At 61.4% G+C, this 19053-nt stretch overlaps 1 protein-coding gene across 2 annotated transcripts; it reads left to right on the top strand.

Moving 5' to 3' along the window:
• Window positions 1-43: 43 nt before the first annotated feature.
• Window positions 44-2638, top strand: CHRNA10 (cholinergic receptor nicotinic alpha 10 subunit). Of its 2 annotated transcripts, none has more exons than XM_036385811.1 (5): window positions 44-127; window positions 364-509; window positions 852-961; window positions 1262-1794; window positions 1896-2638. In XM_036385811.1, exons 1-5 carry the CDS (start codon window positions 67-69, stop codon window positions 2378-2380), a joined length of 1335 nt encoding a protein of 444 aa, XP_036241704.1. In that variant the 5' UTR covers window positions 44-66; the 3' UTR covers window positions 2381-2638. The 2 variants fall into 2 exon arrangements, with proteins under 2 accessions (XP_036241704.1, XP_036241695.1); XM_036385802.1 differs by having other exon boundaries at window positions 807-961.
• Window positions 2639-19053: the final 16415 nt, after the last annotated feature.

Here is a 19053-nt window from a genome sequence, read left to right as displayed (position 1 = left end):
GGGGCCGTGCCCCCCCGCCCTGTCCCCGCCCTGACGTCAGCCGCCCCCCCGTGTCCCTGCGGCGGGATGGAGCCCGGAGCTCGCCTGTGCCTCGCCCTGTGCCTCGCCGGCCTCCTCCCGGCCCCGGGTGAGCAGGGGGGCTCCAGGGGCGCGGACCCCCCGGTCCCCGGGGCAGCATCGCCCCGCGCACGGGGAATCCCGCGGCTGGGGGCTCGGGCTGGCGGTGAGGGGGATCCCGGGGGTCCCGCCGTGCTCCCTGTCCCTCCCAGCTGCCGGAGGGTCCCGCGGCCGGGTCCTGGGGATCCCTCGGGGGGGCTTCGGCTGCACCCCGGCCCCTCCGAGCCCCGCTCCGCGTGTCCCCAGGCTGCCGGGCGGCGCCGGGAAGGTTCGCCTACAAACTGCTCCACGACCTCTTCGCCAACTACTCCAGCGCCCTGCGCCCCGTGGAGGACACGGACCGGGCTCTCAACGTCACCCTCAAGGTCACCTTGGCCCAGATCATCGACATGGTGAGCGCCGGACACGGCACCGGCCCCGCGCCCCGCTCCCCGCACCAGGTCCGGCTCGACCCCGCGCCGACGCTCAGCCCCTGGAACCAGCCCGGATCCCCCCCGAAGCAGCCCCGGTGGCCTCGGGTCAGCTCAGAGCATTTTGCAGACAGCCCGGTCCCCCCCCAAAACCAGCACGGGCCCCCCGAACCCAGCTCAGCTCCGCGGGGCACCCGGAGAGGCCGCCGGGCCGGGGGCCGAGGGGAGCGGGGCGGCCGCGGGGTCCATTCCCCCACGCCCACCCTCTCCCCTCGGCAGGACGAGAGGAACCAGGTGCTCACCTCCTACCTGTGGGTCCGCCAGACCTGGCTGGACGCGCACCTCACCTGGGACAAGGACGAGTTCGGCGGCATCGACAGCATCCGCATCCCCAGCAGCTACGTCTGGCGGCCGGACATCATCCTCTACAACAAGTGCGTTGTGCTTGGTCCCCCCGGCTGCTCCTGGGGCTGGGGGCCCGGCTGGGGCTGGGGGCTGCGGGGGTGCTGCCAGCCTCGGGGGGCGAGCAGGAGGGTCCTGGAGGGGGACATGGCTGGGGGTGCTGCCAGCCTCGGGGGGCGAGCAGGAGGGTCCTGGAGGGGGACATGCAGGGAGATGAGGGGGGGGGGGGTGCCGGGTGTGCCTGGGACTGAGCCCAGCAGCGAGGGGACAGCCAGGGGCTGCAGGGGGCACAGGGAGGGGATGCGGCCCCACGGGGACCCCTCCGTGCCCAGCGCCGACGAGCACTTCGGCGGCTCCATGGAGACCAACGTGGTGCTGCGCTCCGACGGGCACATCACCTGGGACTCGCCCGCCATCACCAAGAGCTCCTGCAAGGTGGACGTGTCCTACTTCCCCTTCGACGGGCAGCAGTGCCGCCTCACCTTCGGCTCCTGGACCCACAACGGGAACCAGATCGACCTCCGCAACCAGCTGGACAGCGGGGACCTGACGGACTTCGTGGAGAACGTGGAGTGGGAGGTGCTGGGCATGCCGGCCACCAGGAATGTCATCACCTACGGCTGCTGCTCCGAGCCCTACCCCGACGTCACCTACACCCTGCTCCTGCGCCGCCGCGCCTCCTTCTACATCTTCAACCTGCTCCTGCCCTGCATCATGGTCTCCTTCCTGGCGCCCCTGGGCTTCTACCTGCCCGCCGACTCGGGGGAGAAGGTGTCGCTGGGGGTGACGGTGCTGCTGGCCCTCACCGTGTTCCAGCTGCTGGTGGCCGAGAGCATGCCCCCCTCGGAGAGCGTCCCGCTCATCGGTGAGCCCAGGGCCGGGCTCGGGGCCAGGGCTGGGCTCAGGGCTGGGCACGGGGGGCAGCGGGAGCCCCGGTGCCCCCTGCCAGCGCCGCTGCCCCCGCAGGGAAGTACTACATCGCCACCATGACCATGATCACGGCCTCCACGGCGCTCACCATCTTCATCATGAACGTGCACCACTGTGGGCCGGGGGCCCGGCCCGTGCCGCCCTGGGCGCGCCGGCTCATCCTGCACCACCTGGCCCGGCTCTGCTGCGTCTACGAGGTGGGCGAGAGCTGCAAGAGCCCCCAGCGTGCGCCGGGCGGGCGGGCAGCCCCGGGGGATGCCAGGGCAGCGGCGGAGAGCCCCGGGGACGGGCAGGAGGGCGTGGAGGTGCGGGGCTGCCCCTGGGACCACTGCCTGTGCCACCACGACGGCCTGCTGAGGGACGTCGGGTACATCGCCGGCTGCTTCCGCCGCCACCGCGCCAACCAGCGCCGCACGGGCGAGTGGAAGAAGGTGGCCAAGGTGATGGACCGCTTCTTCATGTGGGTCTTCTTCCTCATGGTCTTCCTCATGAGCGTGCTGGTCCTGGGCAACGCTGCCTGATGGCTCTGCGGGCCCAGCACTGCGACCCCCAGGGATGGCGGGGGCTGTGGGTGAGGGTGACACAAATGTCCCTGGTCCCCCCCAGAGCTGCAGGGAGGGAGCTGCTCCATCCCTGGGGACAGGGTGCCCCAGACAGCCCCTGTCCCACTGTACCAGAGTGGGCACCCACATCCCCCTGTGGCATCCCGCACCTGAGAAATTCCAAACTGGAAATAAACGGTGGAAATGCACCAAAATGGAAATAAACCGTGGAACGTGTGTCCTGTCCCTGCTGCCTGGGACGGGGGTGCTGCCCGAGGGAGGGTGGCCCTGGGAGGGATGGGGGGTCAGGCCCTGAGCGCTGGGAGGGATGGGGCTCCCCATGAGAGGGGTGGGGGGCTCCTCATGAGAGGGGTGGGGGGCTCCTCATGAGAGGGGTGGGGGGCTCCTCATGAGAGGGGTGGGGGGCTCCTCATGGGAAGGAGTGCAGGGCCCAGTGGGAGCTCTGGAGCTGCTGCTTACCCTGGCCAGGGCAGGCTGGTCCCCTGGTCCATCTGTGCCCACTCAGCCCAGCCTGTGGCAGCCACTGCCCCATGGCAGCCTGGCCCCTTGGGGAGCCCTGCCCTGGCCCGGGAAGGGAAGAGAAGGGAAGGGAAGGGAAGGGAAGGGAAGGGAAGGGAAGGGAAGGGAAGGGAAGGGAAGGGAAGGGAAGGGAAGGGAAGGGAAGATAAACTCTCTAGGACTGGTGGATGTGGTGATGGGGGAGGCTCTCCTGGGCACAGTGACCACCAAAGGAGGAGTTTTGGATTCTCAGAGAAGCAAGGACAGAGGCAGCAGGAATGGAGAGGGATGGCCTTTGGAAGAAGGGGCAGCAAAGCAGGAGGTGACAAGGATGTCCTGAAGTCCTGCAGGAGAAAACAGGATGTCCCAGCAGCTCTGGATGAGCCTTGGGAACACTTCTGGAGCTCCTGGAACTGCGTGGGGAGCTGCCATGGGGGCTGCACCTGTCCAGCACCACCTGTGTGCTCCTGGGCGGCTCCACTTCGATAGCCTGGCACATGGGCATGTCTCCTTTGCCAGGTGGCACTCAGATGTCACACAGGGGTCTCTGCCCGTCCTGTGATGTCACACAGGGGCTCTCGCTGCCCCACACTGTCACAAAGGGGCCTCTGCCCACCTGCTGGGTATAAAAGGGACCATGGGATGCTGTGACACTGCAGACTGGCACCCCCAGGGCCTCTGCCACCCCAGCCGGGTTGGGGGCCCTTCACTAGGGCTCCACAGGTCCCTGGGGCACCTCCTCAGCAGCCTGTGCCAGTGACAGGGACCGTGCCATGGGGCTCCTCAACATCCTCACCATGGGTGAGCTGGTGGCAATCACGATGGTGCTGCTGCAGCTCATCCTGGTCTCTGTCATGCTACGGGACAAGTGTCTGTGGGTAGGTGGCCTCTGATCTGCTGTGTGGGCCGGGCTGGGCTGGGCTGGGCTGGGCTGGGCTGGGCTGGGCCGGGCCGTGTGGGTTTGGGGTGTGTTGGTGGTGTGCCATGCCTGGCAGGACGGTGTGGAGCGTTCTGGGGAGCTGCTTCTGTCTCACCCATCCGTGGTTCTTGCAGAGGATCCATCAGAGCTCAGAGCATCCGAGCGCAGCCAGAGGCCGGCTGGAGGGGCAGAGCAGCGTGGGCAGGGCACGGAGATCAGCACAGCTGGGGCTGCCCCACGGCAGCTCCCCACGTGGCTCCATGAGCTCCAGGAGGCGTTTCCCAAGGTTCATCCGGAGCTGCCAGGACTCGCAGGCGCTCTTCGAGGAGCACCGCAAGGAGCTGGAGGCTCAGCTGCCCCAGTGGCCGAGGATGCAGAGGGGCTGCGGGGCGGCCCAGCCCGAGGTGCCCGTGGAGCCGGGGCTGCTGGGGGGCAAGGAGTCCCCGCAGGGCCCCGCAGAGGAGCGGCCCGAGGCGGGCACGGACGGCGCGGCCGGACCGGACCGAGCCGGGGCCGCGGGGCGAGGCAGCGGCAGCGGCAGCGGCAGCGGCAGCGCCCCGGAGGCCGAGCGCGGCAGCGGCTGCCCGGCCCTGGCCTGGTTCATCCCCAGGGACGTGCTGGTGGCCGAGACGGGCTCGGAGGGCAGCAGCAGCAGCAGCAGCTCGCTGGGGCTCACGTTCGGCATGCTGAGCGCGGACCCGTGGTGGGGCCCGGCGCTGCCGCCGCCGCCGCCGCAGCCGCTGCCCGCGGGCCGGGGCCGGGAGCCGGGCTGGGCCCTGGGCAAGCTCCGTGCCCGGCTCGGGGAGAGCCTGGCAGCCTGGTGCAGCCGCCGCCTCCCTGCCTGCTGCTGCCGCCGCCGCTGAGCCCCGCTGCCCCCGCGCTGCGGAGCCGCGGGAACGGGGCGCGTCCGTGCCCGTCTCTGTGCCCGTCTCTGTGCCCGTGCCCATGTCCGTGCCCGTTCCCGTGCCCGTCTCTGTGCTACTGTCCATGTCCGTGCCCGTCTCTGTGCCCGTGTCCCTGCCATGCCCATGCCTGTGTCCATGTCGTGCCCATGTCTGTCTCCATGCCTGTCCCCCTGCCTGTGCCCGTGTCTGTGCCCGTGCCTGTGCCTGTGCCCGTGTCCGTGCCCGTGCCTGTGTCCATGTCCGTGCCTGTGCCCGTGTCCATGCCCGTCTCCGTGCCCGTGTCCGTGCCCGTGTCCATGCAGAGCAGCCGTGGCTGGCCCAGCACTGCCACCTCCCCAGCCCTGCCCAGCCCGGCGGGCACCCGGCCTGGAAGGGAGCAGCTTGCCCAGGCAGGAGCTGACTCCCCCAAGCTCACACTCTCCAGGCCTGATCCCTGGGTACCTCGGAGTTTTCCTCACTCTTTGTCTCCATGTTTCCTCTCAGCAACGAAAAAAACCAAACAAAAAAATACCACAAGCAAACCAAACCAAAGCGAAGGTATTATTTGTACAAGTTTTAGTGTCTATCACAGCAGTAGCCACATTAAATTCTAGCAGGGCTTTGGCCATTCTCATCTTCCCACTGCAGGACTTCAGGACATCCTTGTCACCTCCTGCTCTGCTGCCCCTTCTCCCAAAGGCCATCCCTCTCCATTCCTGCTGCCGGCCTCCCTGCTTCCCTGAGAATCCAAAACTCCTCCTTTGGTGGTCACTGTGCCCAGGAGAGCCTCCCCCATCATATCACTTCTTCCTTTCTCTTTTCTTGTTTGCATTTTGCCTTTCAATTTTTTTTTTGTAATTTGTTTCTATTATCTCACAAGTTTCTTTCTCACAGCCCTGCACCCAAGGCAGTGAGGGCTCTCCCCTGGGCTCCTGGGTGTCACAAAGGGATTTCTGACTGCCCGGGATGGCACACAGAGGGCTCTGGCTGCCCCACACTGTCACAAAGGGATATCTGACTGCCCAGGATGGCACACAGAGGGCTCTGGCTGCCCCACGCTGTCACAAAGGGATTTCTGGCTGCCCCAGGATGGCACAAGAGGGCTCTGGCTGCCCCACGCTGTCACAAAGGGATTTCTGACTGCCCAGGATGGCACACAAAGGGCTCTGGCTGCCCCACGCTGTCACAAAGGGATTTCTGACTGCCCCACACTGTCACAAAGAGGGCTCTGGCTGCCTCATGATGTCACACAGGGGACTCTGCCAGGCTATAAAAGGGGCCTCACAGGAGCAAACTGCTGGGCACCACAGTCTGGCAGTGTCCTGGCAGACAGCAGCCTCAGCCTCTGCCACCCCAGCAGGATTGGATTCCCTCACTGGGATCCTGCAGGTCTCTGGGGAGCCTCTCCACCAGCCTGTGCTGGTGACCTGGAGCTCCAGGGATGGTGCCATGGGGTGCCCCAAGACTTTCAGCCAAGGCTCTCCCAAACCTCGCAGGCGCTCTCGGAGGAGCAGCACAAGGAGCTGGAGGCTCAGCTGCCCCAGTGGCCGAGGATGCAGAGGGGCTGCAGGGCGGCCCAGCCCGAGGTGCCCGTGGAGCCGGGGCTGCTGGGGGGCAAGGAGTCGCCCAAGGGCCCCGCAGAGGAGCGGCCCGAGGCGGGCACGGACACTGCGCCCAAAAAGGACAGAGTCAAGGGCAGGAAACGAGGCAATGCCATATTCCTGGAGATGGGGCAGGGCAGCAGCTCGGCAGCCATGGACTGGCTCGTCCCCCCTGGAGAAGCGCAGACCTGCAGCCCCACGGCACCGCGGAGCAGCATCAGCTCGCTGGGGCCGGGCAGGCCCGGCAGCGCTGCTCGGGGCAGGGCGTCCCTGTCGGTGCCCAGGCCCCGGCAGCAGCAGGAGCCCGAGGAGAGGGGCAGGGGGGCGGGCTGCGGCCTCCTGGAGCTCTGCTCCTCCCTCAGGGGGCTGCTGGTGGGCTGGTGGGCACGGCACGTCCAGCGCCGCCGCCGCAGCCGCCACGTCCGCTTCGCCAGCCCCCTGGTGACAGTGAGGTACATTGACTAGCGGGGCTGCGGGCTGCCCTCCGAGAGCCTTGGAGCTCATTGCTAGTTCATAAATTATCAAAAAACATGGGCTTCGTGCTTCTACCATTTCAGTTCCGCCCCCCATCCCTACAGGGATGCCCGGAGGTGTTCCTGAGATGACTTTTAAGGTCCCTCCCAACCCAAACCACTCCATGACTACACAATGGTGCCACCCTCCTTCTTCTGGCAGCTCCATGCCATGGATTTCCTGCTGGGGGGGAGCTGGTCACACCCTGGTCCCGGTTCTGTTCCCAGCACTCGAACCCTGGTCCCGGTTCTGTATGTTCCCCGGTCCCGGTTCTGTTCTCAGCACCCGAACCCTGGTCCCGGTTCTGTTCTCCGGTGCCGGTGCTGGTTCCGTTCCCCGGTGCCGGTCCCGGTTCCGTTCCCCGGTGCCGGTTCTGTTCCCCGGTGCTGGTTCTGTTCCCCGGTGCCGGTTCCGTTCCCCGGTGCCGGTTCTGTTCTCCGGTTCCGTTCCCCGGTCCCGGTTCCGTTCCCCGGTGCCGGTTCTGTTCCCCAGTCCCAGTTCTGTTCCCCGGTGCCGGTTCTGTTCCCCGGTCCCAGTTCTGTTCTCCGGTTCCGTTCCCCGGTGCCGGTTCCGTTCCCCGGTCCCGGTTCCGTTCCCCGGTGCCGGTTCCGTTCCCCGGCCCCGGTTCCGTTCCCCGGCCCCGGTTCCGTTCCCCGGTGCCGGTTCCGTTCCCCGGTCCCGGTTCCGTTCTCCGGTGCCGGTTCCGTTCCCCGGTCCCGGTTCCGTTCTCCGGTCCCGGTTCCGTTCCTCGGTGCCGGTTCCGTTCCCCGGTGCCGGTTCTGTTCTCCGGTTCCGTTCCCCGATGCCGGTTCCGTTTCCCGGTCCCGGTCCCGTTCCCCGGTGCCGGTTCTGTTCCTCGGTGCCGGTTCCGGTCCCCGATGCCGGTTCCGTTCCCCGGTGCCGGTTCTGTTCTCCGGTCCCGTTCCCCGGTGCCGGTTCCGTTCCCCGGTGCCGGTTCCGTTCCGGTGCCGGGGGTTCCGCGGCTCCTGCAGTTCCGCTCGGCGCCGCCGGGGGGCGCTGGTGGCGCGGCCGCCGCGGGGCCGTTGGGAGCGCGCCCCGCCCCCCCCCGGGTGTCCCGGTCCGAGCGTCCCCAAATTCCCCCAAATGTCCCCAAAACCTCCCCGAACCTGAGCCAGCGCTTCCCGGGCTCCCGGTGCCGAGCAGGGCTCGCCGTGCGCATTGGGCACATCGAGGTTTCACAGTGCCACCTGCAGGGGACACCTGCGGGGCTGGGCACTGCAAAGCTCCCTGGGCAGCCCCTGCCAAGGCCTGAGCTCCCTTTCCATGGGCAAATTGCTGCTGCTGTCCAAGCTGAGCCTGCCCTGGCCCAGCCTGAGGCCGTTCCCTCTGCTCCTGTCCCTGTTCCCTGGGAGCAGAGCCCGACCCCCCCGGCTGTGCCCTCCTGGCAGGGACTTGTGCAGAGCCACAAGGGCCCCTGAGCCTCCTTTGCTCCAGCCCCAGCCCCTGCCCAGCTCCCTCAGGGATTCTGCAGCCCCTGCCCAGCTCCCTCAGGGATTCTGCAGCCCCTGCCCAGCTCCCTCAGGGATTCTGCAGCCCCTGCCCAGCTCCCTCAGGGATTCTCCAGCCCCTGCCCAGCTCCCTCAGGGATTCTGCAGCCCCTGCCCAGCTCCCTCAGGGATTCTCCAGCCCCTGCCCAGCTCCCTCAGGGATTCTCCAGCCCCTGCCCAGCTCCCTCAGGGATTCTGCAGCCCCTGCCCAGCTCCCTCAGGGATTCTGCAGCCCCTGCCCAGCTCCGTTCCCTGCCCAGACACTCTCCAGCCCCTCCAGGGCTCTCCTGCAGGACCAGAACTGGACATTTGTGGAAGCTGGGAGTTCTTCCATGTCCAGCTGTGTGGGATGTGTCCATGGGAGGCTTGAACTTTGTCACATCTGGGTGAGTGGTCACACCAGGACCTGCCACCTCCAGGGGAGCTGCTGTCAGTGTCCCTTGTCCCCAGTCAGTGGCAGCAGCCCTCAGGCACCACAGCCTCTCCAAGCCTTTCCAGGCTTTTCTCTCCAAGGCCCTGGGCATCTTTGTGTGCTCCTGCTGCTCCTAAGATTGCATCTCTCCTCTCCGGTAGCTTCAACACATTCCTGGGGAAATCATCCCAGAGCTGAAAGCTGCCCAGGACATGACCCTGTCTGTCTGTCTGTCTGTCTGTCTGTCTGTCTGTCAGGATGTACCCACAGCATCCCTCCCTCCCTCCCTCCAGCCCCGGGGACCCTCTGCTGTTCCGGGTGCTGGGCAGGCAGAGGGAGCCTGGGCATGGTGGGGAGCCCAGGGCAGGGCAGGCTGCTGGGAGGGGTGTCAGGGAGAGGGGAGCCTGTCCCTGCAGCCCCAGGGACACCTGGCACGGGCAGGAGCCCCAGCTCAGCCTGGGGACGTGTGCCTGGAGCCAGGACCCAGGGGATATTCCATTGCTCCTCATTTCCTCGGGGCAGGGATGCTCTGTGGGGTTTCCCCCTTTGGAATCTGTGCTTTTCCCCACCAAGTCTGGAACTCCCCCAGCTTTTGGCTGGGCTTCCCACAGTGGATTTTGGGCTCTGCCCCATTGCCAAGGCCACCTGAAGCCCCTCCTGCTCTGGGGTGAGGGCAGCCCTTGGCTGGCCCTTGGCCCCAGGTTTCACCCCTGCACTGAGGCTGTGGGATCTGCCCAGGAATCCTCTCAGAGCCCTGACTTGGAGCTGTAAGAGCTCTGACTTCTTTCCTTGCCTTTCTGTCTCTGTGTGTTTGATGCTTCTTAATTTATGGCAGCAAAGCCTAATGGAGATCCTTAACTCTGCATCTGCAATGCAGCAGGCAAACAAGGAGCTCTCCCCCCTCCCAGGCCCTTTCCCAGCTATTTTCCTATTTTAAAAATTACAATTTTTTATGCATCACTCCATGGTCCTCCCAACTTTCTGTAGACACTTAGAAATATCAGCTGGCAAATAGAGCAAGGTGCTCCCAGACCTCCCTGTCTGCAAAAAACTCATTTGTGTTCCATAAAAAATGAGGCTTTTATGCTGGGGGAAGATATTAATTCCCTGGAGTCCTTGCATTGCCCAGGATTTTTTTTCTTTTTTTTTTTTTCCCGCAAGCATAGAAGTCAAACTCAGTAAAAACATTAAATATTGCCGAGCAGCTCTTTGGGTTTAATATTCACCTGGCAGCTCCTGCTCTCTCCTGCCTCCCTCCAAAGCTCGTCCCCACGCACAGCAGCACCTTGGAGGTGTGGAGACGTGGAGCTGCTGGTTAATTTGGGCCTGGGCTCGGAAGCCTGGCAGGAATGAAGTGCCGGAGGGCTTGGAATGGTGCTGGTGAGGCTGGGGCGGTGGGCTGGGGGCAGGGGGCTGCTCCCCTGGACATCCCTGCTGTCCTGGCTGCTGTGGAAGGCAACAGCAAACGTTCTGACAACGATTTCCAAAGGTCTGCTGTCCCCAGAATAAAGGATCCCCCACTCTTTGGTTTCTGCTATAGCATGCAAGTCTATTTTCCTACCAATCTTATCACAGGATTTTTAGTTGTATCACACAGAGCCTGAGTGTGCCCGAGTCCTTCATGCAGAATTTCCACTGACTCCAAACAGTGCAGTTTTGGGAGCTGAGTGCTCCAGCCCCTGGGAGAGGCAGCCAAGGGCTCCCCAGGCTCAGGGACCCCCGAGTTTGGCTCCAGGACCCCCGAGTTTGGCTGCAGGGACCCAGAGTTTGGCTGCAGGGACCCCAGAGTTTGGCTCCAGGACACCCGAGTTTGGCTGCAGGGACCCCCAGAGTTTGGCTGCAGGGACCCCCAAGTTTGGCTGCAGGACCCCCCGAGTTTGGCTGCAGGGACCCCCGAGTTTGGCTGCAGGGACCCCAGAGTTTGGCTGCAGGACCCCCAGAGTTTGGCTGCAGGGACCCCCGAGTTTGGCTCCAGCACCCCCAGAGTTTGGCTGCAGGACCCCCAGAGTTTGGCTGCAGGGACCCCCGAGTTTGGCTCCAGCACCCCCAGAGTTTGGCTGCAGGGACCCCAGAGTTTGGCTGCAGGGACCCCCGAGTTTGGCTGCAGGGACCCCCGAGTTTGGCTGCAGGGACCCCCAGAGTTTGGCTCCAGGACCCCCAGGGGGGGTTTGGCTGCAGGGACCCCAGAGTTTGGCTGCAGGGACCCCAGGGTTTGGCTGTAGGGACCCCCAGGGTTTGGCTGCAGGGACCCCCAGAGTTTGGCTGCAGGACCCCCCAAGTTTGGCTCCAGGACCCCCAGGGGGGGTTTGGCTGCAGGGACCCCCAGGGTTTGGCTGCAGGGACCCCCAGTTTGGCTCCAGGACCCGCAGGGGGGGTTTGGCTGCAGGGCTCTGAGGAGGGGGAGCAGAGCCCCTTGCTGGCTCCCTGCTCACCCAGGGCTGTGCTGCAGGAGGGGATGGGGGAGCTGCCAGGTGTGAATCCAGCACCTGCAGAAATCAGAAATGAGAAATGAGAGCAGGATGGCACCTGGAGACAGCAGCCAGTGCTCCCCTCCCTGCCCAAACCTTCTGCCATTCCATGATTTGCTGGCTGAGTCACAGAGGAGAGAAATCCAGCCTGGTTTGGCAGGGGTTATAGCACAGACACACATCACACATGGAGGGTGCTTGGGGTTAGTCAGGCTGAGAGCTAATTATGACATTAATATAATTAGAACAGAAGAGCCAAAGTCCTTAGGGAAAATTCCTGACTGCAGGGGGAGGGCTCAAGTGAGATAACCCAATTAAAGATATTGTGGAAATAATTAAATATTAAAAATTGACATAAACCAAAGCAAATACTCTGATTAAGGGATGGAAGAGGTGAAACTGCTGCAGAGGAAGGGAAGGGTCTGGGTTGGGAGGTTGGACATCCCAGCATCACCTTTAGAGCCCTTGGGGACAGAGTGACCAGCCTTGTCCCTTGGCTTTGGACCAACTGTCCATTTTCTCAGTATTGAACTGGATGAGGAGGAGCTGGCACAAAATCTGGATGTGCCAGTGTTGCACCAGCCCTGTCTGACTGGAGTTGCCTCCCTGGCAAGCCAGCAGGGCCACCCTGCTGAGGCCAGAGGACACAGGTGCCAGTCTGTGTGGCCATGCAGAGAGGACGTGGTGGCCTGTGGGAGCCCAGGACATTCCTGTGGCTGCCCTGCAGGACTCAAACCCCTGCCAGGGGGCTCAGAGACCCTGGCACAGAGCCCAAGACACCTGAGCCTTTGACTGAGCCCTTGGAAAAAACAATTACCAACCTTGTATGAAGAATGACAAGCCACGACAGTTTAAGTAGAATGATAGTGAATTTATCACAGGGTGAAAAATAGATTTTGGGGGTTTTTGGAATGGGGGTTCAGGGGGCAAGATGGGGGAATCTGGGCATGTCCAGCCTTCCTCCTTCTTCTTCTTGGCCTCCATCTTCTGCTGTGATGTTGGTACTTTTGGATTGGTTTAGAGTAGAAGCTCACTGTCTAACATAGGGGATGGGTATTGGGAAGTAACTGTAAATATTGTACATGCAGTTTTTAGTATAAAGCCATAACACTGCCCTGGGGGCAGGCAGAGTGCCTCTGTCTGTCCGGCTGAGTGGACCTTGGCTGGACAGGAGAAAGAATTTTATAGATAAGGAACAATGAACAACCTTGAGAACTGAAGAGCCCTGGCTGCTTCTTTGACTGCCGGGCTGGGAACAGAGACTTTGTGACACATCCCGGGGTCACTGTGAGCAGCAGAGACCCCGAGGTGCCCAGCCAGCCCCAGGGTCAGGCACTTTGGGGCAGGTGCTGCCTGGAGCAGCGTGGTCAGCCCAGGGCAGGGTCCCTGGGAGCTGCACCTGCCCCTGGCAGCACAGGGAGGCTCCCAAAGTGACACAGCTCTGGCCCTGTGTCCCTGTGCTTTGTGCTCCGAGCGCTGCGGATGCTCCTGGAGAGCTGTGCCACAGCCAGGGATGTTCAGCTGAGGAGGTTTCCCTGCCCCAAAGGTCTCTGCTGCTGCTTCACGCTGGCTTTGACAGCGTCCCCCAGGCTGGGTGCCAGGCTTGGCGCTTTGTTACGCCCTGTCAGCTCCAGCAAAGCGTGGCTCTCCTGCACAGCCCTGGTGGTTCTCCTGCACAGCCCTCGTGGTTCTCCTGCACAGCCCTGGTGGTTTTCCCCACAATCCTGGTGGTTTTCCCCACAGTCTGTGTCTCTGCTGCCCCAGCAGCTCCCCCGTGTGACACCTCCAGGCTGGAATCTGCATCACAGGAATCTGCATTCCTGTGAGCTCCCTCTGGGTTTCCATGGAAGCTGAGGCTGCTCCACAGCCTCCTCTGCTCTGTGTGGAGCACACAGGATCCCTGAGAGCCTCAGCAGGCGGGCAGGTGGGAGCAGTGTCGGGGTCTCTGCTGCTCACAGTGACCCTGGGATGTGTCACAAAGTCTCTGTTCCCAGCCTGGCAGTCAAAGAAGCAGCCAGGGCTCTTCAGTTCTCAGTCTCAAGGTTGTTTATTGTTCCTTATCTATAAAATATTTTCTCCTGTCCAGCCGAGGTCTGTTCAGGAAGAGAGTCCAGGCACTCTGCCCCCAGGGCAGTGTTATAACTTTATACTAAAAACTGCATGTGCAATATTTACAATAATTTCCCAATACCTATCACCTGTGTTAGACAGTGAGCTTCTACTCTAAACCAATCCAAAAGTGCCACCATCACAGCAGAAGATGGAGGCCAAGAAGAAGAAGAAGAAGGAGAAAGGCTGGACATGCCCAGATCCCTCCATCTTGCCTCCTAAACTTCCATTCTAGAAAACTTCAAAATCTACTTTTTCACTCCATGATAAGTTCACTATCATTCTACTGAATTTTTCATAGCTTGCAGATCTTCATCTAAGGTTGGTAACTTGCTCCATGGGTCACAATCAAACCCACAGGGGCATTTTGGGCTCTGTGCCAGGGTCTCTGAGCCCCCTGGCAGGGGTCTTGGCTGGTCAGGACAGCCAGAGAGGTGTCCTGGGTCCTGACAGAAAAGCACAGCATTTATCCACGTCTGGCTCTCATCCTGGGCTCCCCTGGGATTGTCACCAGAGGCTGGGAGGCTCTGGAGGAGCTGCCACACAGGCAGGGTCTCCAGGGGCTCGTCCTGAGCCAGGCCCAGCTGGGCACAGGGACCTGTCACAGGTGAGCCACAGGTGAGACCCCCCCTGACTGAAGGCCAGGAGAGCTCAGAGCATCAGCTGAGGCTGGGAGAGCTGGGGGTGCTCACCTGGAGAGGAGCAGCTCCAGGGAGAGCTCAGAGCCCCTGGCAGGGCCTGCAGGGGCTCCAGGAGAGCTGCAGAGGGACTGGGGACAAGGCCTGCAGGGACAGCACCCAGGGAATGGCTGCCAGTGCCAGAGGGCAGGGCTGGGTGGGATCTTGGCAATGAGGAATTGTTCCCTGGCAGGGTGGGCAGGCCCTGGCACAGGGTGCCCAGAGCAGCTGGGGCTGCCCCTGCATCCCTGGCAGTGCCCAAGGCCAGGCTGGGCACTGGGGACAGTGGGAGGTGTCCCTGCCATGGCAGGGGAGGCACTGGGTGGGGTTTGGGGTTCCTCCCAACCCAGTCTGCGATTCCATGGTTCTGACTTGGGTCAGAGAAGGTCAATCCCACGCTCAGGGCTGTTCCCAGAGCTGTTCTCAGGCAAGTCCTGGATGTAAAGTCCAGCCTGAAGCCCCTGTGCTGCTCCTTGGGCACTGCCCTTGCCCCGAGAGGGGGCACAGGGGGGCAGTTCAGGGTAGTGGCTCTGCCTGGCACAGGGTGACAGGGGATGGCAATGCCGGGAGGTGGCCGGGGGTGACGGGAGGTGGCAGGGGGCGGCAGGGAGGTGGCAGCGGAGCGGTGGCAGTGCTGCCTTCTGGCCAGGAGGGGCCTCCTGCGCTCCACACTGTGTGCCATGCCCGATGTCACTGTCACCGCCCTGCTCCGGGGCCGCCCGGCCCGGCTGCGGCTCACCCTCGGCACCGGGACCAGGCTGGGAGCAGCATCCATTTATTGTGCTCCTTGCGGAGAGCCTGGCAGGGCGAGCGTCATCAGCAGCACCATCATCACCATCACCATCACCATCATCACCATCATCATCATCACCATCATCATCATCAGCAGCAGCAGCAGCAGCAGCGGGGCAGGGTGACCTCCTGTGTGCTGTGGTCACTCATCATCAGCAGAGTGACAGCCCCAAGCCCCCCTTGCAGAGGCACCGAGGGGCCAGGGTCCTGCTGGAGACGTGTCCAGGGAATTATGGAATGGTTTAGGATGCACCTGAGAGCCACCCTGGTGCCACCACTGTGGGTCACTGCGGGATGTGTGACACTGGCTGGCCTGGCCCAGGGACCCGCTCCTGGCTGGGGGACACAGCCATGGTGCTGGGCCGGGGGTTTGGATGGATGGATGGATGATGGATGAATGGATGGATGGATGGATGGATGGATGGATGGATGGATGGATGGATGATGGATGGATGATGGATGGATGATGGATGGATGGATGATGGATGATGGATGGATGATGGATGGATGGATGGATGCATGGATGGATGGATGGATGGATGGATGATGGATGGATGGATGGATGGATGATGGATGGATGGATGGATGGATGGATGGATGGATGGATGGATGGATGATGGATGGATGATGGATGGATGGATGGATGATGGATGGATGGATGATGGATGGAGGGAGGGATGATGGATGGATGGATGATGGATGGATGATGGATGGATGGATGGATGGATGGATGGATGGATGGATGGATGGATGGATGAATGATGGAGGGATGGAGGGATGGATGGATGGATGGAAGGATGGATGGATGGATGGATGATGGATGGATGATGGATGGATGATGGATGGATGGATGATGGATGGATGATGGATGGATGATGGATGGATGGATGATGGATGGAAGGAAGGATGGATGGATGATGGATGGATGATGGATGGATGATGGATGGATGATGGATGGATGGATGATGGATGGAAGGAAGGATGGATGGATGATGGATGGATGGAGGGATGGATGATGGATGGATGGATGGATGGATGGATGGATGGATGGATGGATGGATGATGGATGGATGGATGGATGGATGGATGGATGGATGGATGGATGGATGATGGATGATGGATGGATGGATGGATGGATGATGGATGGATGGAGGGATGGATGATGGATGGATGGATGATGGATGGATGATGGATGGATGGATGGATGGATGGATGGATGGATGATGGATGATGGATGGATGGATGGATGGATGGATGATGGATGGATGGATGGATGGATGGATGGATGGATGGATGGATGGATGATGGATGGATGGAGGGATGGATGATGGATGGATGGATGATGGATGGATGATGGATGGATGATGGATGGATGATGGATGGATGGATGATGGATGGATGGATGGATGGATGGATGATGGATGGATGGATGGATGGATGGATGGATGGATGGATGGATGATGGAGGGATGGATGGATGGATGATGGATGGATGGAGGGATGGATGATGGATGGATGGATGATGGATGGATGATGGATGGATGGATGGATGGATGGATGGATGGATGGATGGATGGATGGATGGATGGATGGATGATGGAGGGATGGAGGGATGGATGGATGGATGGAAGGATGGATGGATGGATGATGGATGATGGATGGATGATGGATGGATGATGGATGGATGGATGATGGATGGATGATGGATGGATGATGGATGGATGGATGATGGATGGAAGGAAGGATGGATGGATGATGGATGGATGATGGATGGATGATGGATGGATGATGGATGGATGGATGATGGATGGAAGGAAGGATGGAAGGAAGGATGGATGGATGATGGATGGATGATGGATGATGGATGGATGGATGGATGGATGATGGATGGATGGATGGATGATGGATGATGGATGGATGGATGGATGGATGATGGATGGATGATGGATGGATGATGGATGGATGGATGATGGATGGATGGATGGATGATGGATGGATGGATGGATGGATGGATGGATGATGGATGGATGGATGGATGGATGGATGGATGGATGATGGATGGATGATGGATGGATGGATGGATGGATGGATGGATGATGGATGATGGATGGATGGATGGATGGATGATGGATGGATGGATGGATGGATGGATGGATGGATGGATGGATGGATGGATGATGGATGGATGGATGGATGGATGGATGGATGGATGGATGGATGATGGATGATGGATGATGGATGGAAGGAAGGATGGATGGATGATGGATGGATGGAGGGATGGATGATGGATGGATGGATGATGGATGGATGATGGATGGATGATGGATGGATGGATGATGGATGGATGGATGGATGGATGGATGATGGAGGGATGATGGATGGATGATGGATGGATGGATGATGGATGGATGATGGATGGATGATGGATGGATGGATGATGGATGGAAGGAAGGATGGATGGATGATGGATGGATGATGGATGGATGATGGATGGATGATGGATGGATGGATGATGGATGGAAGGAAGGATGGATGGATGATGGATGGATGATGGATGGATGATGGATGATGGATGGATGGATGGATGGATGATGGATGGATGGATGGATGATGGATGATGGATGGATGGATGGATGGATGATGGATGGATGATGGATGGATGATGGATGGATGGATGATGGATGGATGGATGGATGATGGATGGATGATGGATGATGGATGGATGGATGATGGATGGATGGATGGGTGATGGATGGATGGATGGATGGATGGATGATGGATGGATGATGGATGATGGAGGCAGCAGTGTCCCCTCCCTGCACCGCTGTCCCTCTGAGTCCCTGCCCTCCCCAGGCCTTCTGACAAGTCCAAGTTAAAAGCAATGGAACTTTGTTTATTGTGTTTTTTCCATCAGGTTCCCTTCCCGGGAGAGTCCAATTAGCGCTAACGAGCGGGTTGGTAATTACAGCTCTGGCCCCAGGAGCACTGAGCGCTGCTGGCTGGGCGCCTCAGCCCCCCGCCGCTGCCCGGGGGCCAATTACCGGCATTGTCACCGCCTGGCTTGTCACCGGGGGTGCTTGTCACCTGGGGACTGCCCTCGCTCTGGGCCGGTGGCGCTGGGGGCACTGTCCCCGCAGCCACCACAGAGACACAGCTTGGGACCCTTCTCCCTGCTCCCAGGCAAACTCTCCCGGTGATTCACTCCTTCCCAGGCACAGCTCTGCATCAGGGCCCGGGCACAGCTCTGCTCCCTTCTCTGGGACTCTTGTCCCTGCCAGACAGGAGCTGGAACCATGCTGAGGCTCAGCTGGAATCTTCCTGAGGCTCAGAGCTGGAATCTCCTGAGGCTCAGAGCTGGAATCATCCTGAGGCTCAGCTGGAACCATGCTGAGGCTCAGCTGGAATCTTCCTGAGGCTCAGAGCTGGAATCATCCTGAGGCTCAGAGCTGGAATCATCCTGAGGCTCAGCTGGAATCATCCTGAGGCTCAGAGCTGGAATCATCCTGAGGCTCAGCTGGAATCATCCTGAGGCTCAGAGCTGGAATCTCCTGAGTCTCGTTACTCTGCTGTCCCTGCTGGGCTCAGGCTCCTCTGCAGGCAAACACGGGAAAGGGCTCTTGCCTTGGGGCTCCTTCATGCAGGAGCCTGGGTGTGGATGAACCCAGACCCAGGGGCTGCCCCACAGCCCTGTGTCACCACTGCCCCGTGTCACTGCTGTCCCATGTCACCCCTGCCCCGTGTCACCCCTGCCCCGTGTCACCGCTGTCCCGTGTCACCCCTGCCCCGTGTCACCGCTGTCCCGTGTCACTGCTGTCCCATGTCACCCCTGCCCCGTGTCACCACTGCCCCGTGTCACTGCTGTCCCGTGTCACTGCTGTCCCATGTCACCCCTGCCCCGTGTCACCACTGCCCCGTGTCACTGCTGTCCCGTGTCACCGCTGTCCCGTGTCACTGCTGTCCCGTGTCACTGCTGTCCCATGTCACCCCTGCCCCGTGTCACCGCTGTCCCATGTCACCACTGCCCCGTGTCACTGCTGTCCCATGTCACCCCTGCCCCGTGTCACTGCTGTCCCGTGTCACTGCTGTCCCATGTCACCCCTGTCCCAAGCAGCTGCCCAATGGGGCTCCTGTCCACCTTCCCGTGGTGCTGGGGCAAACACTGTCCCCCCCAGCTCCCCAAAATCCCGCACTCCCCAGCCCTGGGGACGCGCTCCAGCACTGTTCCTCATTGGTGTTATGTCTGCAGGGTCC

This window comes from Molothrus ater, chromosome 2 (assembly GCF_012460135.2).
Source record: "Molothrus ater isolate BHLD 08-10-18 breed brown headed cowbird chromosome 2, BPBGC_Mater_1.1, whole genome shotgun sequence".
NCBI lineage: Eukaryota > Metazoa > Chordata > Aves > Passeriformes > Icteridae > Molothrus > Molothrus ater.
Note: the sequence above shows the minus strand (reverse complement) of the source record. Positions and strands in the feature narration are given on the sequence as shown.

Bases quoted from the DNA above. Each gene is read 5' to 3' on its own strand.
- CHRNA10 (XM_036385802.1), top strand. From the start codon at position 67: ATGGAGCCCGGAGCTCGCCTGTGCCTCGCCCTGTGCCTCGCCGGCCTC. The intron at 510-806 runs GTGAGCGCCGGA...TCCCCTCGGCAG, and splicing joins TGGCCCAGATCATCGACATG to GACGAGAGGAACCAGGTGCT. The intron at 962-1,261 runs GTGCGTTGTGCT...CTCCGTGCCCAG, and splicing joins GACATCATCCTCTACAACAA to CGCCGACGAGCACTTCGGCG.